At 35.5% G+C, this 20,876-nt stretch overlaps 1 protein-coding gene across 2 annotated transcripts in view; it reads right to left on the reverse strand.

The window, feature by feature from the left end:
• Positions 1–20,876, reverse strand: part of LOC126814503 (E3 ubiquitin-protein ligase RNF31) — a 384,135-nt gene that overhangs the window by 137,689 nt on the left and 225,570 nt on the right. For both annotated transcript variants that reach the window (XM_050539678.2, XM_050539679.2), the window contains exons 13-14: positions 13,038–13,259; positions 5,840–6,013 (exon numbers count right to left, since the gene is read on the reverse strand). In XM_050539678.2, coding sequence (XP_050395635.1) covers positions 5,840–6,013; positions 13,038–13,259 — 396 coding nt within the window. The remainder of the gene's footprint in view (positions 1–5,839; positions 6,014–13,037; positions 13,260–20,876) is intronic.

Below are 20,876 nucleotides of genomic sequence, written 5' to 3' on the forward strand. Positions count from 1 at the left end.
AAGTTGTCGTTTTTCGATATTTTGCCGTAATGTTATCAATAATTGTCGGATTGTAATATTTGATACATTTTGACATAGCCAGAGACAAGACACATAGCTAAGGTTCTTTGGATTTTTTATTTTCGACGAATCTTCGGAGATATTAGGCGCCAAATTTTGAAAATTTAATTTTTTACGAAAAACTTTTTTATTAATGAATATTTTTATGTGGTATTTTACCAAGGGTTAAAGGGGTCACCGTATTTTTCCTTGGCCCCCATTGGCTAATTCAGTTTTTCAGTCCTGGATTAATTATTTATTGTTCGATTTGTATAAAACAAAGTTCATATGTTCCGCGGTCCAAAATGTCATTTTTTTTGTCACCGGTACATTTTCCTTTCGGCAACGGAAGTGACGTAAATTTAGCAAAAACTGCAATTTTGACAGTTCGGTACCACTTTTTGAAAGCAAATATTATTTTTTTCAAATCTGGTATGACTGAAAGGTTGTGCCCTGTTAAGGCGCAGAAATCATCGCGCTCAGTTTTTTTAATTTTTATTTCGTTTTCGGATCATTTCAATTTAAAGGCGAAAAAAGGTGAAAAAATGAGCTATTCACAACCCATTAAGGCTTTTTATATTTAAATATATTTTTTCGAAACTTTCATAAACTAGTAGCAATAATCCATACGAAGAGAATGTATGTGAAAATTAGTTTGTAATATGAGCAGTTGCCGAGAAATGGGCAATTTTGCATGAGTCACCCTTTACGCTAGTTTACCTGTAAAGGAGTCAATTATTATTCGATTTTCATAAAAGTGACACCATTTGATGCGTAATGTCAATTTTAACAAGGTCAAACCAATTTAACATTTCCAATATCACCGGAAATTACGTAATTTGGGCAAAAATTGTATTTATAGCCTTCAAAACCAGTATTTTATTCAAATGAGTCGTATTTGTGGTTTCTAACTCGTTCAGTTGCGGAGAAATAGACGATTTTCAACAGGTAACTTTTCAAGGTTTTTGGTCCATAAAAGTGTCAATTATTATTCGATTTTCATACAATTTTCACCGTGTGATACCTAATGCCATTTACGATTCCATACAAGTAATTTAAGATTTTCATTAACACCGGAAGTAATGTCATTTTGGGAAAAACTGTATTTTTAGCCTTCAAAACAGATATTTCATTCAAATGAGTCTAATTTGTAATGTTTTTAAAATTATGATATTTGATTCCAGTCAACAAATAGATTGAACCCATACGATCATACAGACACCAAAAAATGGTTTCTAACTTGTACGGTTGCAAAGAAATAGACGATTTTCTACAAGTCCCTTTTCAAGGTTGTTGGTCTATAAAAGTGGCAATTATTGTTCGATTTACATAAAATTTTCTCCATGTGATGCCTTATGCCATTTCTGATTTCATAAAACTAATTTAACATTTTCATTATCAACGGAAGTAATGTAATTTTGTCAGTATCACTTACATGTAACAAATGTATACAATGAATTGATATTGCTGGATTTGGTTGATTCTGTGTACATTTTATTTGATGTGTGCAATGCTTATATGGAAACCTGTTTAATGGTTTCATCGGTACCGGAAGTGAAACATGTTCAAGGGTAACGGGGCACCGGTGAAACCCGTCATTACTGCGTCGCAGTTCTAGTTATTATTATTACAGCATATTTGTAGTGCGCCCTTTCATATAACATGTTCAGGGGCACTTTACAAAGTGACTATGTAATCATAAATAAACAACAAGATTATGGACATGTTAACGATTGTATACAGGGTCAGTTAAAAGTCTGATTAAATAAATGTGTTTTAAGTTGTTTTTTAAAAGAATAAAGAGATGTACAACATCTTAAACTAAATGGTAGATTATTCCATAAAACATGAGCTTGATAACTAAAAGAGCGCTGACCATAAGAGACTAGTTGAACAGTTTTTGGCTTTAAAAGTAGTTTATCTGATGTACGTAATGTTCGGCCTGGTGTATAAAGTTCTAAAAGATCTGAGAGGTAAACAGGAGCTAAATTATTTAAACATTTAAAAGTAAGTAATAAAATCAATTCGATATTTAACAGGTAACCAGTGTAAATTATATATAGCAGGAGTTAAGTGGTCACATTTCTTAGTTAAAGTCAGCTGCAGTATTCTGAACTTTTTGTAATTTATCTATAAGCTTTAAAGGTAAACCAACTAAAAGTGAATTAAAGTTATCTAATCGAGAAGTGACCAGAGAATTAACAAGTGACTTAGTGGCCTTTACAGTTATAAATACACGTATTTTACCTATATTTTTGATATTAAAATAGCACAATTTACAAATATTATTTACTTGAGCTCCCATAAGCATAAAACTATCAAAGATTGCACCAATATTACGAGCAGAATAAGATGAAAATATACTCTTCAAAAAAGTAGGGTTTATTCAGAAACAATACAAAACTATGGAAACGCACTGCTGTTTTTATTAGAGGTAACCAGTGTATGTTAATAACAGGCCAATTGCCTACACATGAACATAAACAGTTCATATGGAACCGGTTCCACAGTCTGCTGATCACAGACTGTGACACATTAAGCAAGTTGGCTACTGCTCACTGTGTAGAACACATTTGAAGCATGCCAATAGCACGTAGACGTTCATCATGTTGAAGACGTCTCATTGCAAATTAAACGTAACACACTAAAGCAAAGATACGCTAAACAGTAAATCTTATGCAAGAACCTATAGGAAAGCAAACATGAATAGGATAAACCAGCACGCGGCAGTTTTCATGAACCCTTCCTTGAAGTGTCAAATTTGACAATGAACCCCTCCCACGTGTATGGCGCTATTGCGTGTCGCATGTGCAGCTCAGTGGTTCTGTTGGGGCGATAAGTTCTTCATCTGTTAACATACTCTCAAAGCATGTCAAGTGTCCATGACTATTGATCATATCACAACCTGCATAGGTATTTGCATTTCAATATCCCCTACTTTTTTGCAAGAGTATATATCACAATTACCAATTACAACAGGGGGGGGGGGGGGGTATCATGTGCAAATTTACTTAATTGATGCCTTGAGCCTAATAACAAATATTCGGTTTTATCATCATTCAATTTTAGAAAGTTCTTAGACATCTATTTTCTAATTTCACTAATACAGTTCTCAAGTTGCAATTTTGATAAATTGAAAGACGATGGACAATTAGGTGTAAAGGAAATATATAATTGAGTATCATCGGCATACAAATGAAAGCTGAGGCCATATTTTCTGACAATATCACCTAATGGGGGGATCACGTGGCTAAGTGGGTAATAAAATTAAAAATGTACATTTTTTATTATCAATTTCCATTAAAATATCATTTGAAACCCGGTTTAAAGCTGTTTCGGTACTGTGAAATTGTTTATAAGCACTTTGAAATGGTTCATACAAACAGTTATCATCTAAATGGACCTTTATCTGAGAAGCGATACATTTCTCCAATATTTTAGAAATAAAACTTAAGTTAGAGACAGGTCTGTAATTTTTAAAAACATTAGGATCCTAGTCCGATCCTTAATGTAAATCTGTCAGCTTTTCGGGTAGAAATCGTGGAATAAGCTTTATTTTGTAGGTTTTGATATTTGATGACAAAAAACCAATGTTGACATTTTTTCTGAGTAGGTCTTCATGTAAGGGAGGTCATTTTTTGAGGGTAGCCAATTTGCGATAATATTCCAACTTATTTTTTTTTTATTTTCACCTTTTTATAATGTTATCGACATATCAACTGTGATTTGTCAATGTAGTAATATTGGCAGGGGTCATGACTATATTTCAGATTTTTTCCATCACTTCATGAAGATAGTTCCAAGATGGCGACCATTTTTAGCGGGAAAATCGGACAATGTGCTGATTTTGATTAAGTAGTAGTGTTTGGTGTCAATATATATGTTTTCGGGGTCGCAGATTCCATTCCTGACATTTACAACCTTGTAATATGATCACATATTCATATACATAGCATATTTCCAAGATGGCAGACATTTTTGGCTGTAAAATGAGATGATGTGCAGATTTTGATTAAGTAGTAGTGTCAATATATCGTCAGTGAAGTGTCAAAAGGGCGTATTTCGGGAAATTAGTCAAAAACACTTTTTTGCATTTTAAAATCTCCCAATAAATATGCACATTTCTGTTTAAGCTGTGTATCTCTACGCCAATTAGAACTGTTTTGGGTATTGTGAGTCATAGGAATTCACCTACTAAACACCTACGCCAAGTGTGAACATTACAGCTCAATTAGAATGAGAGTTATTGTGTTCCAAAGTCTCAACCAATCAAATTGCTTTTCGCTCTGCTTACCCTGAGCAGAAAATGCTCATTATCGAACATAGTCAAGGTATTGTTGTAATAAATCTATACACCAAATTTCATCACTCTCATTTAATTAGAACTAAAGTTATCGTGTCCCAAAGCATCAACCAATCAAATTGCTCATCTTTGCTTACCCTAAGCCGAAAATGCTCATCTTCGAACTCCATCAAGGCATTGACCTAATAAACACCTACACCAAGAAAGAGAGTTATTGTGTCCCAAAAAGTGTAACGGCAAGACAGACAGACAGACAGACAGACAGACGGATGGACCCATTTTAATAGTCCCCTGGGCCCTTATTCACGAAAACTTAACTGTGATAAAATTCAAATTTTGATTTGATTGGACAATATTAGATTGATTTTAGTGCTTAGCCAATCAAAATTGAGGTATCTACTAAAATTTGGATTTTATCTTAAGTTCAAATTTCGTTAATCAGGGCCCAGCTTTCTACAAAAGGCGGGGGACAAAACCATGACTTTACGTACAATCTGGGGCCATAATCCAGGAAGTTCCAGTCTGATATGCGCGAATATTGAAAGGAACCAAGATCTTTGGGTTATAAACATGCATTTCAAGTTTCCTCAAAATTGGATGAAAATTATGACCTCTAAAGGGTCCACAACCTTGTTGTACCATATTTTTACTATACCAGGTAATTTGCGTATGGGGGACGGCCATTTTGTCCGGCTAAAAATTGTGACCTCTAGATGGACCAAAAGCTAAAAATATGGGCGTATAAAAAATGAGGTCAACAAAGAATGATTACCGGCTCGTGAAATGGCTGCAATGAAATCAATCAACCTCGACTGGTTGACTGCTATGATCTCGGTCTTTAGATTGACTAATCCCAATCAGTGGTCGTAATCGCGTGTCACAAACACAATGAAATTGACTGATTGGGACTGGCTTCGGTGGTCGTAATCTGTATTAGTGAGTTGCCTGTATTACTGAACACAATCTATATTGAGTATAGAAGAAAAAAATTGCTTCTTTTAATATGTGGTCGTATACGTGACTTGCCTGTAATACCGAGTTGGTCGTTAAGCGAGATTTCACTGATTTTGCATACAAGGAGCTAAACCTATATTTCAAAATGTCGGTGTATAAAAACGTGATTGTTTGTACAATCAGGGGCCATAATCACAGAATTTACTTACAATAAGCACCAATATCGAAAAGAACCGAGACCTTTGGGACATAAACATATATTTTAAGTTTCATCAAAATTGAATAAAAATGGTGATCTCTAGAGGCTCCACAACCTTGGCGTTACATACTTTTACACTATTTGCGTACGAAGAGTGGCCATTTTGTCAAGCAGTTTGAAGGCAACCACCATTAGTTTGTAATGAATGTATATTTGAACAGTTTTTACAATCTGTGCTTTAAAACGTCTTTAGCCAAATTTTATTTCTTTTAACATGTTTTAGTTGTCAATTTTTAATTATCACAGTTATTTTATTCATGCAAATTTAAACTGGATAAACTTACCAGCAATTTCAGAAAAGATAAATATTCTTGAGCAACATCAGGATCTCCCATATTGGGTAAGGCACATACAGGACATGTCCATTTTCGTACATTTTTTTCATTCACACAGATAGCAAAATGTTGTTTCATACAATCCAAACAAATTTTACAGGGACATATATTTAAGCTTGTTATCTGAAAATAAGAAAGATTTGATATTTTTCTTCTAAAAACATATATGCTGCATTAAGGCACATAACATGATATATGGCATATTAAGCTCCCTTTCTATACGCTCACATTTAATTGTGGTCGTATATTGTCGTCGACCCCGTCTGTCCATTCATCCATCCGGCATCCACAATTGCGGACTCTCTAGAGGCTAAATTTAATAACCGATTGACGTTAAATTTATACACAGTGACGTTAAATTTATAAAGTGTTTAAGGTCATGAGTCGAAGAAGCCTCTTGATTTTGAACGATTTACGGAAATTACTGCCAGAGTTATGCCCCTTGATCACTTTGAAATATATTGTAGACGTTGTAAAGGGTAGAGTTAATATCCGATTGACTTTAAATTCATACACAGTGTTTAAGGTTATGAGATACAGAATCCTATTGATTTTTTACTATTTCCGATAATTATTGCTAGAGCTATGGCCCTTGATCACTTAGAAAAATCTCGAGGACACTCTAAAGGCTAAAGTTAATTGACTTTAATGTATACACAGTGTTTAAGGTCATGTGGCGAAGAATCCTATTGATTTTCAAAGATTTTTGATAATTACTGCCAGAGTTATGGCCCTTGATCACTTTTAAATATCTTGTGAACGCTCTCGGGGGTAAAGTTAATATCCGATTGACTTTAGATTTATATACAGTGCTTAGGGTCATTAGACAAAGTAGCCTATATACTTTCAAGGATTTCCGAGTTATGTGCCTTGATTACTTTGAAAAATCTTGCAGATGCTCTACAGGCCAAAGTGACAATTTGATTACATTTAGATTGATACAAGGTCTTGAGAACAACTAGTATATTGATTTTCAATGATTTTGGATAACTTGAAAAAAAAGCTAAATCCATGGTATTAGATGTATTGTATATAATACGAAACGTTAGCATGGGGTAGAACTAGAAGCCAAGCAAATTCTAATGATTTTCTGATGATTACTTAATGAGTTGTTACTCTTATTAAGATTTTAGTGTATTATAAATGTTTCATTACCGACAAAAGAAAAAAATATGACGACCTAGCTGCTGCGGGCGTACGTTTCATTGCCTGCCAACCTATCTTTGTTTAGGCTACACTAATGCAAGATGTAAATGATTGGACGAAAGCAGGCATTGTACAAGAATCACAAAAATTCTGAGACCGCGAATATTGCTGAAATGTTCCCTGCCGCGTACAAGAAATTTTACAAAAAATATTAAATTTTGAAGTCCCATATGTCAAAATAGTACAAGTTTAATCGAGAGTGTTCTTATATTGGCGACACTTACCAAAAGGTAGATTCCGATTCACGCCTATTACAAAGGCAGAGTTTCCGTTTACCAGTTTTTAACCCTAATTATTAACCTGTACTGGTATGAGGGTTGGCTTTATACGATAAACACAAACATTGGGCGTGGCTCTATCCCTGGGGGTCAGGATATGCACCAAAATCAATAGTTTCCAAGTTCCAAGACGATCCATTAAGAATTGTGGCCTGTAGGCAACATACAGAGAAAAAGGAATAGATAAACAAAGTTTCGAATGGATCTGTTACGAAATGTGGTCTGTATGCGACACACAGACACACAAAGAGAAAATGGGCATGTAGCTCTGCCGCTGGGGGGGGGGGGGGTGGCATGCACCAAAAACAATCAGGATGATTCTTGGGGTATAAGGGATAAGTATGCAAAAGTAATGCGGCCTGTAAAAGACAAACAAATATAAAGATAGGTTGCCAGGAAACGAAACATACGCCCACAGCAGCTAAATCGTCTGCGCGGTCAACAAGAGTTGTCACATATTTTTACTTCTTCAGTAATTAATGAAACATTTATAATACACTAAAATCTGATTAAGAGTAACAACTCTTGAAGTAATTGTCAGAAAACCATTAGAATTTGTTTGGTTTTTATAAAGTTTTGCCCCATGCTAACGTTTAGTATACGAAATATTTAATATCATGGATTTAGCTGTTCAAGTTATCAAAATTCACTGAAAATCAATATACTTGTTCGTTTCAAGACCTTAAACTCTATGTATCAATCTGAAGTCAATCGGGTGATAACATAAGCCTCTAGAGCGTCACAAGATTTTTCAAAGTGATCAAGGGCCATAACTTTGGTAGTAATTATTGGAAATCGTTGAAAATCAATACGATTCTTTGTCTCATGACCTCAAACACTGCGTATAAATTTCAAGTCTGGCAGTAATTATCCGAAATTGCTGAATATCAATAGACTTCATCGGCTCATGACCATAAACACTGTGTATAAATTTAAAGTCAATCAAATATTATCTTTCGCCTCTAGAGCATCCACAAGATATTTTGAATATGTGACTGGCACTCCCACAGCTGCTTAGGTAGAAAATGGCATCAAAGTGGTACACATTACAAGAAATAGATAATCAATTTAGAAAATTGTGGTATGAAGGATTTTTGCCCGGACAGCAGCGCTAAAGGGAACTTATTTAGTATTCCAAATGTTTTGGGTTGTGTTAAGTGCAAGCAAATGTGTACATAGGACCAAGGTTTCTCATCCCCTCTGACTATATGTTGTCCTTTGTCGGGCCATCGATCATCCTTACACTTTTCACAAGGGAAGAACCAAGCTGGAAAATCTGATAATTTCTCGACTAATTTGGGTATTGACAATTGGATCTAGAGGTTAGCGAGTTGTGGTCTAGGGTGTGCATCCAAATGTAAAAGACTTGAAATGATATAAATGGTCCAAAAAGAGCCTCAAAATTTGAAAAAAAAATATGAAAAATCGTTAAATTACTGAAAATGCTCTTCTATTTTTCTTTTTATTAAAAATTGATCAATGAATGTTTCTGAATCTTCTGGTACAGGAAGTTAAAGGCCAACGTCACGTTTTAAAACTATCCAGAAATTGATACGTAAACCGGAAGTAGTCGAAAAGATATCCGATATTTTGAACAAATGCATAAAAATGAAGATTTATGCCAAAAACGCGATTTCTCAATTGGATATTACCAGATCAAAAGAGCTAGAGAGAGAGAGAGAGAAATGGGGTTTAACGTCCACTCGACACAAACTAGGTCATTTCGGGACTAACATATGGTTTAATTTTATTTACATAATTCGCTTGCGCGTAGGGGTCTTTAGCAGTGGGAGGAAACCGGAGGACCCGGAGAAAACCCACGAGGTTGGACAGGCGACCCTACTCCTTGCCACGTACAACCGGGGATTCGAAACCACGCCAGTCGATTCAATGACAGACTTTATGATACAGCGCGCTCACGCTAACCATTCAGCCATCCAACCCCCCCATCAAAAGAGCTAAAGTATCGTTCGATAGCCCAGTGAATGGACTTTCGTATGCTTTCTTCGGGTCTGTTGCCTGAAAGCCGATTCAGTACTGCCATGCAGGTCTAGTTATTAGGCTTTCAGACATGTCTGAAAGACTATTGTTTTTACTAAAATTATTATAAGGCTTTCAGACTTTCGTCTATTGAGATTACTAAAATTATTATTAGGCTTTCAGACTTTCGTCTAAAACACTATTGTTTTTACTAAAATTATTATTATTGAGACTACTAAAATTATTATTATTAGGCTTTCAGACTTTCGTATCAATGCCTATTTAGATTACTAAGATTAATATTATTATTTTTTTTTATTGGGGGAAGCTAGATCTCAGCAAGTATAAGAGATAGGGGTCTGAAGTTTGGTTTTCTCTCAAGAAAACGGGTGGTGGTTAGTGCTTAAATGTAAAACCAAATTTGTGCGCATAGCGGAAATGCGTCAAATCTTTAACGTGCACGCAAATTGAAAATCGGCCTAAATTCTGCTAATTTCCAACCGATTTTTCTCATATACTCAGCCAAATTAAAAACTTGACACTCGGGATTTTTGGGACTAGATTTTTAATATTTGGTTTAAGGCAACTATTTTATTGTTATGTTGTGCACAGACGACCTTGACATCAACAGAAAGCAAGAATACGTCTCGCCGAAAGTCCTTGACATTGATAACGTTCGTGATGTCACAGTACCCCCCAAAATGAAATTCACAGAATTCGAGAACAATCGGAATAAAGTGTTTAGTAACGGTTGTGGCCTCCTCTAGCGTCTCGTACTGCCACACAACGTCTTCTCATGGATCTCAGAACATTAGTAAACACTACCCGAGGAAGACGTCGCCACTGCTCAGCCAAATCATGTTGAAGGTCCTGCAACGTCAGTGGTGGATTCACTTGCTGACGAACACGTCGACCCAGTTCGTCCCAGATGTGTTCAATAGGATTAAGGTCGGGGCTAAGCGACGGCCAATCCAGGACTTGGACACCGGCATTTCTTTAAAAATTCTGGGTAGCAATTGCTGTATGGGCTCGAGCATTGTCTTGTTGAAACGTTAGTCCAGGCCCATGTCTCTGCATAAACGGAAGAAGAACAGGTTGCAAAATCTGATCCCTGTACTGGACAGCATTTAAGTTCCCTTGGACAACAACAAGACGAGAACGTCCATGTGCACAAAAAGAACCCCAACGCATGACGCTGCCGCCACCAAATCGGTCAACTTCTCTGACGCATACTTGAGCGTAACGTTCACCTCGTCTGCGGTACACTCGGACCCTGCCATCGGCAAATCTCAAAGTGAATCGAGATTCGACACTAAAGACAACCGAATTCCACTGTCTTTGAGTAAATCTTATGTGTCTTGTGGCAAACAGTAAAAATCGGTGCTCTTTCTCAGTCCCTGTAACAGATACCGATCTGGGACCTAATTTTTTATGGGGAAACTATGTGGTGGCTACTTGATAAACTATTTTTGAAACTTCTTCGCAGACCGGAAGTGGCCGAATTTCGTGCGGTGCCAAAAAGTTAAAAAAAAAACGGTCGTAGCTTCGTCAATTCTGTACCTATTTCATACAAATGACATTTTCGGAAACCCTGTGTCTTTTTTCGGACGATAGCAGTAGAAAATTTCGAAATTTCGAAACTTCGTCGCTGACTTCTAGCGATCGAAAAATTAAAATATGTTGTTTAAGATACAATTTTTGGTTTTTTTCAAAATTTTCAAATTTGATCTACATTTTTGGATACCATCAGTCCATCCGATTCCAAAAATATAAGTTTCATTCCGAGTTATCGCCCTTTATTTTTCGAATTTTCTGCCCATTTTCCAACCCTTATATTTTTTTGAAAGACTCAATCGATGTTTCTGAAACTCCTGGATCGTACAGCCATAATGCTTGATATTTAGAAAAAAAACGCAAAAAATAGATGATTTTGCGAAAAATGGGATTTCGTACGCAAATAGTGTAAACATCTGGTAAACACTTATTTACAGATGGGCAGTCCTAGGAATTTATGTTTTATCAATATAGAACATGGTCATCATTTATGTCAACATAATCACATTTTTCCCCAATTGTAGACATTGGAGCCCCCATATCTCGAAAACGCCCCCTCAAACGCATGATCACCACCTAGATTCGGACTACGCAAATAACTGGTCTAGGAAAACTTGGTCTCATAAATTCACAGCCCGGGTGGCGATTCTCCCCCTTCAGCTACCGGACTATCTTTGGATCTTGCAGAAACAAATAAATTTCATCACATTAAGCCTTTCTTAGGAGACTGGCCAAACTCCTATAGAACCAACAGGAGGGATGGAGTTGTTTTGTGTCGCTCTCGTATTGGTCACACCTTTTTAACTCACATTTTCATCTTGAAGCGAGAGCTTCAACCAGACTGCGAATACTGCCATGTTCCTTTGACGGTTAAACACATCTCAGAATGTAAGGTCAAACACTATTACCGTTGCCAGTCACTACGTCAATTGTTTGCCCAACCGGATCTGTATGGAAAATTGTTAAACTTTTTAAAAGAGACAAACTTTTTTCTTTAATAAATTTTAATTGTATATACAGTATATATATCCCGTTTTTTGGGGGGTTTTAACTATAGTATATACATAAAGGACTTATATTTACTTGTATTAATTTTTAATAATATTGTCTGTGATACATGTTTTTATTTATGTATATAAATATATTTATGTGATACTGGTTGGAGCTAACGTGCCATAAAACTCCATTTCATTCATTCATTCATTTAGTAAATGTCAGACGTTGGAGCTCTCATTAAAAGAATGGCCCATACACTTGTTCGTCTCAAGACCTTAATCTCTGTGTATCAAACTAAAGTCAATCGAAACCATTATATATAGGCATAAACACAGTGTATAAATATAAAATCAATCAGTATGGTCTCTAAAAGTATCCACAAGATTTTTTAAAGTAATTAAGTGCCATAACACTGGCAGTAATTATCGGAAATCTTCATCCGATGACCATAAACCCTATGTATAAATTTAAAGGCAATCGAGTGATAAATTTAGCTTCTAGAGCGTCCACAAATTTTTGGAAAGTGATCAAGGGCCATAACTCTGGCAGTAATTATCGGAAATCGGTGAAAATCTATAGGCTTCTTCGTCCGATGACCTTAAACCCTGTGTATAAATTCAAAATCAATCGGATATTAAATTTAGCCCCTAGTGTCCCTAAGATTTTTTTTGAAGTGATTAAGAGCCTTAACCCAGGCAGTAATCACTGCAAATCAATAGACTTCTTCGTAGCATGGCCATAAACACTGTGTATAAATTTAGAGTCAATCAGGTGATAACTTCAGCCTCTAGAGTGTCCACAAGATTTTTCTAAGTGATCAAGGGTCATAATGCAGGCATTAATTATCGAAAAGAGCTTAAAATCAAAAGCCTTTTTTGTCTCATTACCATAAACACTATGTACAAATTTAAAGTCAATCTGGTAATATCTTTAGTCTCTAGAACATCTATAAGCAATCTTGTATGCCGGACCGACAGACGTGTGCGTGGGGGAGGGGGGTGACTACAATATATGACCACATTCCAATGTGTCCGTATAAAAACCGCCCTCCTGCATCATTGTTCTGGAAAGATTGTCTGAGAACTAGAATATTTTGTTTGTGTGACCTAATATCAATGTGGAAATATATGTACCTTATTCATCGGAAAGAATCCCAAACAAATTTGGCATTCTTGCTGAAGATATACTAAAGAGCTTCGAACATCACCACAATTCCTAACAGCTTCTATAACATCTTCTAGGCTGAACATTTCAAACTCTGCTTTTACCATTTCTTGATCTATAATCTTTATAACAGTTTCAGCTCTACCCCAACTTTTTAGCTTTCCTTCAATAAGCACCATTCTGATACGCCTCTAAAATGTAAGATAAGTTAAATATACAATTTTGTGAACTAGATTTGCATACAAATAGATAGAGAAAAACTTATAAAGACTATTTTTAAAGATCATTTTAGTGAAAGCAATATAACAGACACCTTTATGGATAACATTCACTGGGTTTATTAAATGCAACATTTCAATGAGGTTAGTCTCACCGTTATCTAGTTTAGTTGAAAGATGCAAGATGCAAAAATGGGTTTCTATTAGTGCTAACCCCGCTGACCAAGAGGGCTCAATCTTCCTTCCAAATAATTTAAAATTTGCCTAAAACTAGTTGAAAATAACGATTTATCCGGTAACATGTAATATTTTAACTACTATAAATTTTCGGAGCATGTATGCTGGACTGCCTGTGCCTACCTCCTGCAGGGCCCAAGTAAGGGGCCTCATAACTTAACAAGGACAGGACCTCATTTGTCTTAAATTTGACACTGGTTTCTATGCACAGTAGAAATTCTGGCTGCAAAATATAAATAAATACAATTGTCTTGGGGCGAATTCCGGTTTTCTCAAAGTGAATTCTGGTGGTTTAAAGTAATTTATCATTAATGTAAAATATTAGTATATACGAAGGCCTTAAGAGCGAATTCATTAATGGGCTTGAAAACATACACAATTGGTCGTAGCTTAGAGAATCTGTCTCCTATTACCGAAATTAATACATTTCAGGATAGCCCGGCTCATGGTCGAATGTTTGGTACTTGAATATTTCGAATTTCGCCTCTGATGTTTTTCGTGCAGACAAGGATGTTTTCAGGTGTACGAGCGCGCGCATGACATCCCTACTTTCGGGCACACTCACCGGGTACCTGGCCTATGGTCCCAAGCACAATTCCAAAAAATAAATTTTAGGGCCCGACCCATGGGGGGCAAGCGGTGGCCATTTTCCCGGGGGTTAAACAAAAAATAGAGTTGGAACTATGTGTTCGATTTTAATTTTGAGACCATTTTTGGATGCCCCGAGGTCGGAAATGGGGGGTTAGCCGAAGTTTCGAAGAGATAGGACCATTTTTTTAAAACAAAATCCACCATAACAACGTATTTACCCACATAACAATATGATGTTAAATTTACGTTACATTTACGTAAAAATGGTCAGTCAGTTTTTTAACGATAATTTTACGCCAGGAAATGACGTTAATCTAACGTAAACTTTACATCATTTTTACGTGATATTTACGTCATTTTCTGACGTAAATCTAAAGTAAAGTTTACGTCATTTTCTGATGTAAATCTAACGTAAATTTTGCGTAAAGTTTACGTCACTTTCGTTAGATTTACGTCAGAAAATGACGTAAACTTTACGTTAGATTTACGCCAGAAAATGACGTAAATATAATTAGAAACAAACTGGAAGTGAGATCGGCTAACTTTTCCAGGTCATAAGCCTCCATGTCCACCATATTTATTTCACAAATTGGAAACAAGTATGGCGGCTTGGGGGCGTTAACTTTTTTTTATTTAATTATTTCGGTATTTTTGTAACCGGAGTTCAGCTTTAAACACTGTGTATAAATTTAAAGTCAATCGGATATTGACTTTAGCCTCTAGAGCGTCCACAAGATTTTTCAAAGTGATCAGGGGCCATAATTCTGGCAGTAAATATTGAAAATCACTGAAAATGAATAGACTTCATCTCATGACCTTAAACACTGTATATAAATTTAATAGGATATTAACCTTAGCCTCTAGAGTGTCCACAAGATTTTTCAAAGGGATCAAGGGCCATAACTATGGCAGTAATTATCGTAAATCGATGAAAATCAATAGGTTTTTTCGTCTCATGACCTTAAGCACTGTGTATAAATTTAAAGTCAATGGGATATGAACTTTAGCCCCAGGAGCGTCCACAATAATTTTTGAAGTGATCAAGGGCCATAACTCTGGCAGTAATAATCGGAAATCGCTGAAAATCAATAGGCTTCTTCGTTTCATGGCCTTAAACACTATATAAATTTAAAATCAATCGGATATTAACTTTAGCCTCTAGAGCAATTGTGGACGCCGGACCGACAGACGGACGGACGGACGGGGGCGACGACAATATATGACCACATTTCAATGTGGGCGTATAAAAATGGTGATCTTGCGAAAAAAGTGATTACTTCGCCAGATTTCACCGAATCAAAACAACTAAAGTGTCATTGGATAGCCCGAACAATGGACGATCTAAATGGTAAAAATTCCCTGGTTAGGCAACATATAATGGGACGCTGAAAATCTAGTATTTTCATTTTTGGGGGCTATTCAGATGCTTTCATCCCGAAAACTTCTCTTTTTTCCTTTCTGAAACTTCTGTTACTTAGAGTCCTAACGGTGGTCTATGGTGTGAATCCAAATTTAAAAGCCTCAATATAGTATAAATTGTCTAAAAGGGCCATAATCTTTGAAAAAAGTCGAAAAATCGTTATATCTTCTTCTAATGCTATAAAGGAGATAACATATTGGCATCAGGCTACCAATTATTTGCTAAATATCGTTAAATATCTTCTGATTTTCTATTCTTTTAAAAACTGTTCAATGGATCTTTCTGAAACTTCTGGTACAGGAAGTGAAGTTCCCATACAACGTGTTAAATCTATCCCGACAATGATCCGTAAACCGGAAGTAGTCGAAAAAATATTCGATATTTAAAAAAAAACAAACAGTAAAAATCGGTGCTCTTTCTCAGTCCCTGTAACAGATACCGATCTGGGACCTAATTTTCTATCGGGAAACTATGTGGTGGATACTTGATAAACTATTTTTGAAACTTTTTCGCAGACCGGAAGTGGCCGAATTTCGTGCGGTGCCAAAAAGTTAAAAAAAAAAACGGCCGTCGCTTCGTCAATTCTGTACCTATTTTCATACAAATGACATTTTCGAAAACCCTGTGTCTTTTATTTCATAAAAAAACCCCAGTAAAAATCGGTACTCTTGCAAAAATCGTGATTTCACCGTCGGGTGTGACCGGATCAAAAAATCTAAAGAATCGTTTGGTAGCTCGATGAATGGGCTATTGTATAACACACTTCCTGTCTGATACTTCCTGTCTGATTCCTGAAAGCCGGTTCAATGTTGCTTGCAGGTCTAGTTAGGCTTTCAGACTTTCGTCTGAAAGCCTATTGAGATTACTAAAATTATTAGGGTTTCACACTGCGTAGCTTGTGTGAAACACTATTGTTTTTGTTAAAATTATTATTCTTATTATTATTATTCTTCTTTTGTTTTGAGTATATCTAAGCAACTGCTTGTCGAATCCTTACGATTTCTTCGGTTTTTCTGGGAAAGTGGGTGTGACTTAGAGGATAAAGCTATTTTGAACGTTCTGCGACAATGCGAAATGTCCGAAATGACCGAAGCTATCGTTTTTAGAAATATTGCAGTAATTTTAACAATAATCATTGGATTTTAACTTTCGATACATTTTGGCATAGCCGGAGACAGGGCACATAGCTACGCTACTTTTCATTTTCGGCATATCTTCGCAGATATTAGGCGCCAAATTTTTACAAAAAACTTTTTTATTGATGAATATTTTTTAGTTGTGTTTTACACAAAATTGACGAGTCATCTGACTTGAGCAAAAATCTGATTTTTTTTTGTCTCAGTAATTTTGCTTGGCCGCCATTGGCTAATTCAGTTTTTCAGTCCTAGCTTAATTATTTATTGTTCGATTTGTATAGAACAAAGTTCATATGCTCCGTTGTTTCAATTGCCATTTTTTTTGTTACCAATAGAGTTATCTGTCGGCACCGGAAGTGGCGTAATTTTACCAAAAACTACAATTTTGACAGTTAGGTACCACTTTTCGAATCTGGTATAACTGAAAGGGTGCGCCCTTTAAAGGCGCACAAAATGTTGGGCCCAGTTTTTTTAATTTCGATTCCGTTTTCGGGCTATTTCGATTAAAAGGTGAAAAAAGGTGTAAAATTAAGCTATTTACAACGCATCCAGCTTTTTCATATTTTAAAATATTACTTCGTAACTTTCATAAACTCGTAGCAATAATCTATACGGAAAGAATTATGTGAAAATTAATTTGTAATAAGCGCAGATGCCGAGAAATGGTCAATTTTGCACGAGTCACTCTTTACACTATTGTGCCTGTAAAAGAGTCAATTATTTCTGGATTTTCATAAAAGTGAAACCATTTGATGCATAATGTCAATTGTGACTAGTTCAACTCAATTTAACATTTTCAATGTCACCGGAAATGACGAAATTTGGACAAAAACTGTATTTATAGCCTTCGAAACATATGAAACATACGATCATATAGATATCACAAAATGGTTTCTAACTTGTTCAGTTGCGGAGAAATAGGCGATTTTCAACAGGTCACTTTTCAAGGTTTTTGGTCCATAAAAGTGTCAATTATTATTCGATTTTCATAAAATTTTCACTGTGTGATACCTAATGCCATTTACAATGTCATACAAGTAATTTAAGATTTTCATTATCACCGGAAGTAACGTCATTTTTGCAAAAACTGTATTTTTAGCCTTCAAAACAGATATTTTATTCAAATGAGTCTAATTTGTAATGTTTTTAAAATTATGATATTTGATTCCAATCAACAAATAGATTAAACCCATACGATCATACAGATACCAGAAAATGGTTTCTAACTTGTACGGTTGCAGAGAAATACACGGTTTTATACAAGTCACATGTCAAGGTTTTTGGTCTATAAAAGAGGCAATTATTATTCGATTTACATAAAATTTTCACCATGTGATGCCTTATGCCATTTCTGATTTCATAAAACTAATTGGACATTTTCATTATCACCGGAAATACTGTACACTTACATGTAACAAATGTATAAAATGAATTGATATTGCTGGATTTGGTTGATTCGGCGTCCATTTTATTTGATGTGTGCAATGCTTATGTGGAAACCTGTTTAATGGTTTCATTGGTACCGGAAGTGACATATGTTTAGGGTAACGTGGCACCGGTGAAACCGTAGTCATATAAATATATTTGATATTAAAAAAAACCCAGTTAAAATCGGTGCTCTTGCAAAAATCGTGATTTCACGGCCGGGTGTGACCGGATTAAAACACCTAAAGTATCGTTTAGTAGCTCGATGAATGGGCTATTGTATGACACACTTCCTGTCTGATTTCTGAAAGCCGGTTCAGTGCTGCTTGCAGGTCTAGTTATTATTTTTTTTTTTTTCCGCGGGAGCCTATTTCTCCATGATCGGAAACAGATATTGATCTGGAACCAAGTTTTCTATCTAGAAACCATGTGGTGGCTACTGGATAAACTATTTTTCAAACTTCTGCGCATACCGGAAGTGACCGAACTTTTGACTCTTTCCCGGAATTGAAAATCGGCCGTTGTTTCGTCAATTCTTTACCTATTTTTAAACAAATGACATTTTCGGAAACCCCGAATCTTTCCCGAGATAAGGGCTATCTCACATTTTTCAATTTCGAACATTCGTCTATGACTTTTATCGTTCGAAAATTGAAAACACGTTGTTTTCGAGACAATTTTTGTTATTTTTCCAAATTTTCAAATTTGATCTACATTTTTGGATACCAGATGTCCTTCCGATTCCAGTAATATAAGTTTCATTCCGAGTTATCGGCCTTTATTTTTCGATTTTTTTCGAATTTTCTGCCCATTTTCCAACCCTTATATTTTTTGAAAGCATCAATCGATCTTTCTGAAACTCCAGGATCGTAAAGCCATATTGTCAGACAGGTGGATAAAGCAATTTCAACAACGATCCGTAAACCGGAAGTAGTCGAAATAATGCTCGATATTTTGAAAAAAAGGCAAAAAATGGGTGCTTTTGGGAAAAACGGGATTTCTCTGTCCAATTTCAATGGATTAATCATCGTTGGATAGCACGATGATTGGACTGTCGTATGATACCCAATTTATAAGGATACTATGACCAGGCAGCAAACTATGGCACGCTGAAAATCAAGTATTTTGTGATTTGAAGTGTTTTTGGACGCCTTTATCTCGAAAACTGCTCAAAGGATTTTTCTTAAACTTTCTCTATCGATAGTCCTTTCGGTAGTCTTGTGCATGGAACCATCCAGTAATAATTTGAAACGTCTGGAATAGGATATAAAATGGACTGAAAATTGAAAAAAGTCGAAAAATCGTGAAATTTTGGAAAATTCTCTATTATTCGTTTATTTTAACAAATTTTCAAAAAAAAGTTATAAATTGAAAAACCTGACATAATAGCGATTCTAACCATGTATAATATGTAGTCGGTTATTGAAATTTAATTTTCGTAATTTTGACATTTTTGCATTTTTGGCACTTCTGAACATAGGATTTCTCAGGGGGATTTTATCTGATCGGTTAATTTAGCATATCATTATAAGGCCTGTGCCCATTCAAGTTCCAAAACCGGATTTTAAAACTACCCGACAATGATTCGTATACCGGAAGTAGTTGAAAAAACGAAAAAAAAAATGTAAATTTTTTTTTAAAAAATGGCGCTCTTGTTAAAAACTCGAATTCTCCGTTAGATATTAGCGGACCAAAACAATTAAAGTGTCGTCGGATAGTCTCATGACTAGACTATCTTATGACATCTAAATGATACGAATTCGATGGTTAGGAAATAAATTATGGTACGCGGAAAATCTAGTATTTTCCGTTTTGGTGCATTCTGAGACGCCTTTTTCTCGAAAACGACGCCAACGATTTTTCTTAAACTTTTCTTAATCAGAGTCCTATCGATGGTCTAGGGTGTGAATCCAAAAATAAAAGCATTGAAATAATATAGGTGGTCCAAAAATGGCCTCAATCTTGGAAAAAAGTTGAAAAATAGTGAAATTATTGAAAATGCTCTTCTATTTTTCTTTCTTTGGAGAACAGATGAATGGATTTTTCTGAAACTTCTTGTACAGAAGGTTAGGTAACCAAATAACTTGTTAAAACTATCCCGACAATGATCCAAAAACTGGAAGTAGTCGAAAAAATATCCGATATTTTGAGAAAAAAAAACCATAAAAAGTGAAAAAAAATGGTGATCTTGCGAAAAAAGTTATTACTACGTAAGATTTCATCGAATCAAAACAACTAAAGTGTCTTTGCAGAGCCCGAACAATGGACAATCGTATGACATCTAAATGGTAAAAATTCGCGGGTTAGGCAATATATAATGAAACGCTGAAAATCTATTATTTTCCTTTTTGGACCCTATTCAGACGCTTTTATCTCGAAAACTTCTCTTATTTCCTTTCTTATACTTCTGTTACTTAAAGTACTAACGGTGGTCTATGGTGTGATTCAAATATAAAAGCCTTAATATAGTATAAATGGTCCAAAAGGGCCACAGTCTTTGAAAAATTCGAAAAATCGTTATATCTGTAAATCTGCTTCTAATGGTATAAGGGAGGTAAAACTGTCCAATGGATCTTTCTGAAATTTCTGGTACAGGAAGTTAAGTTCCCATACCACTTGATAAATCTATCCCGATAATGATCCGTAAACAGGAAGTAGTCAAAAAATTATTCGATATTTTGTTTTTTAAAAAAAAGACAGTAAAAAATCTGTGCTCTTGCAACAATCGGGATTTCACCGTCGGGTGTGACCGGATCAAAACATCTAAAGTATCGTTTGGTA

The sequence above is a fragment of the Patella vulgata genome, chromosome 3, assembly GCF_932274485.2.
Source record: "Patella vulgata chromosome 3, xgPatVulg1.2, whole genome shotgun sequence".
NCBI classification, from domain to species: Eukaryota; Metazoa; Mollusca; class Gastropoda; family Patellidae; genus Patella; species Patella vulgata.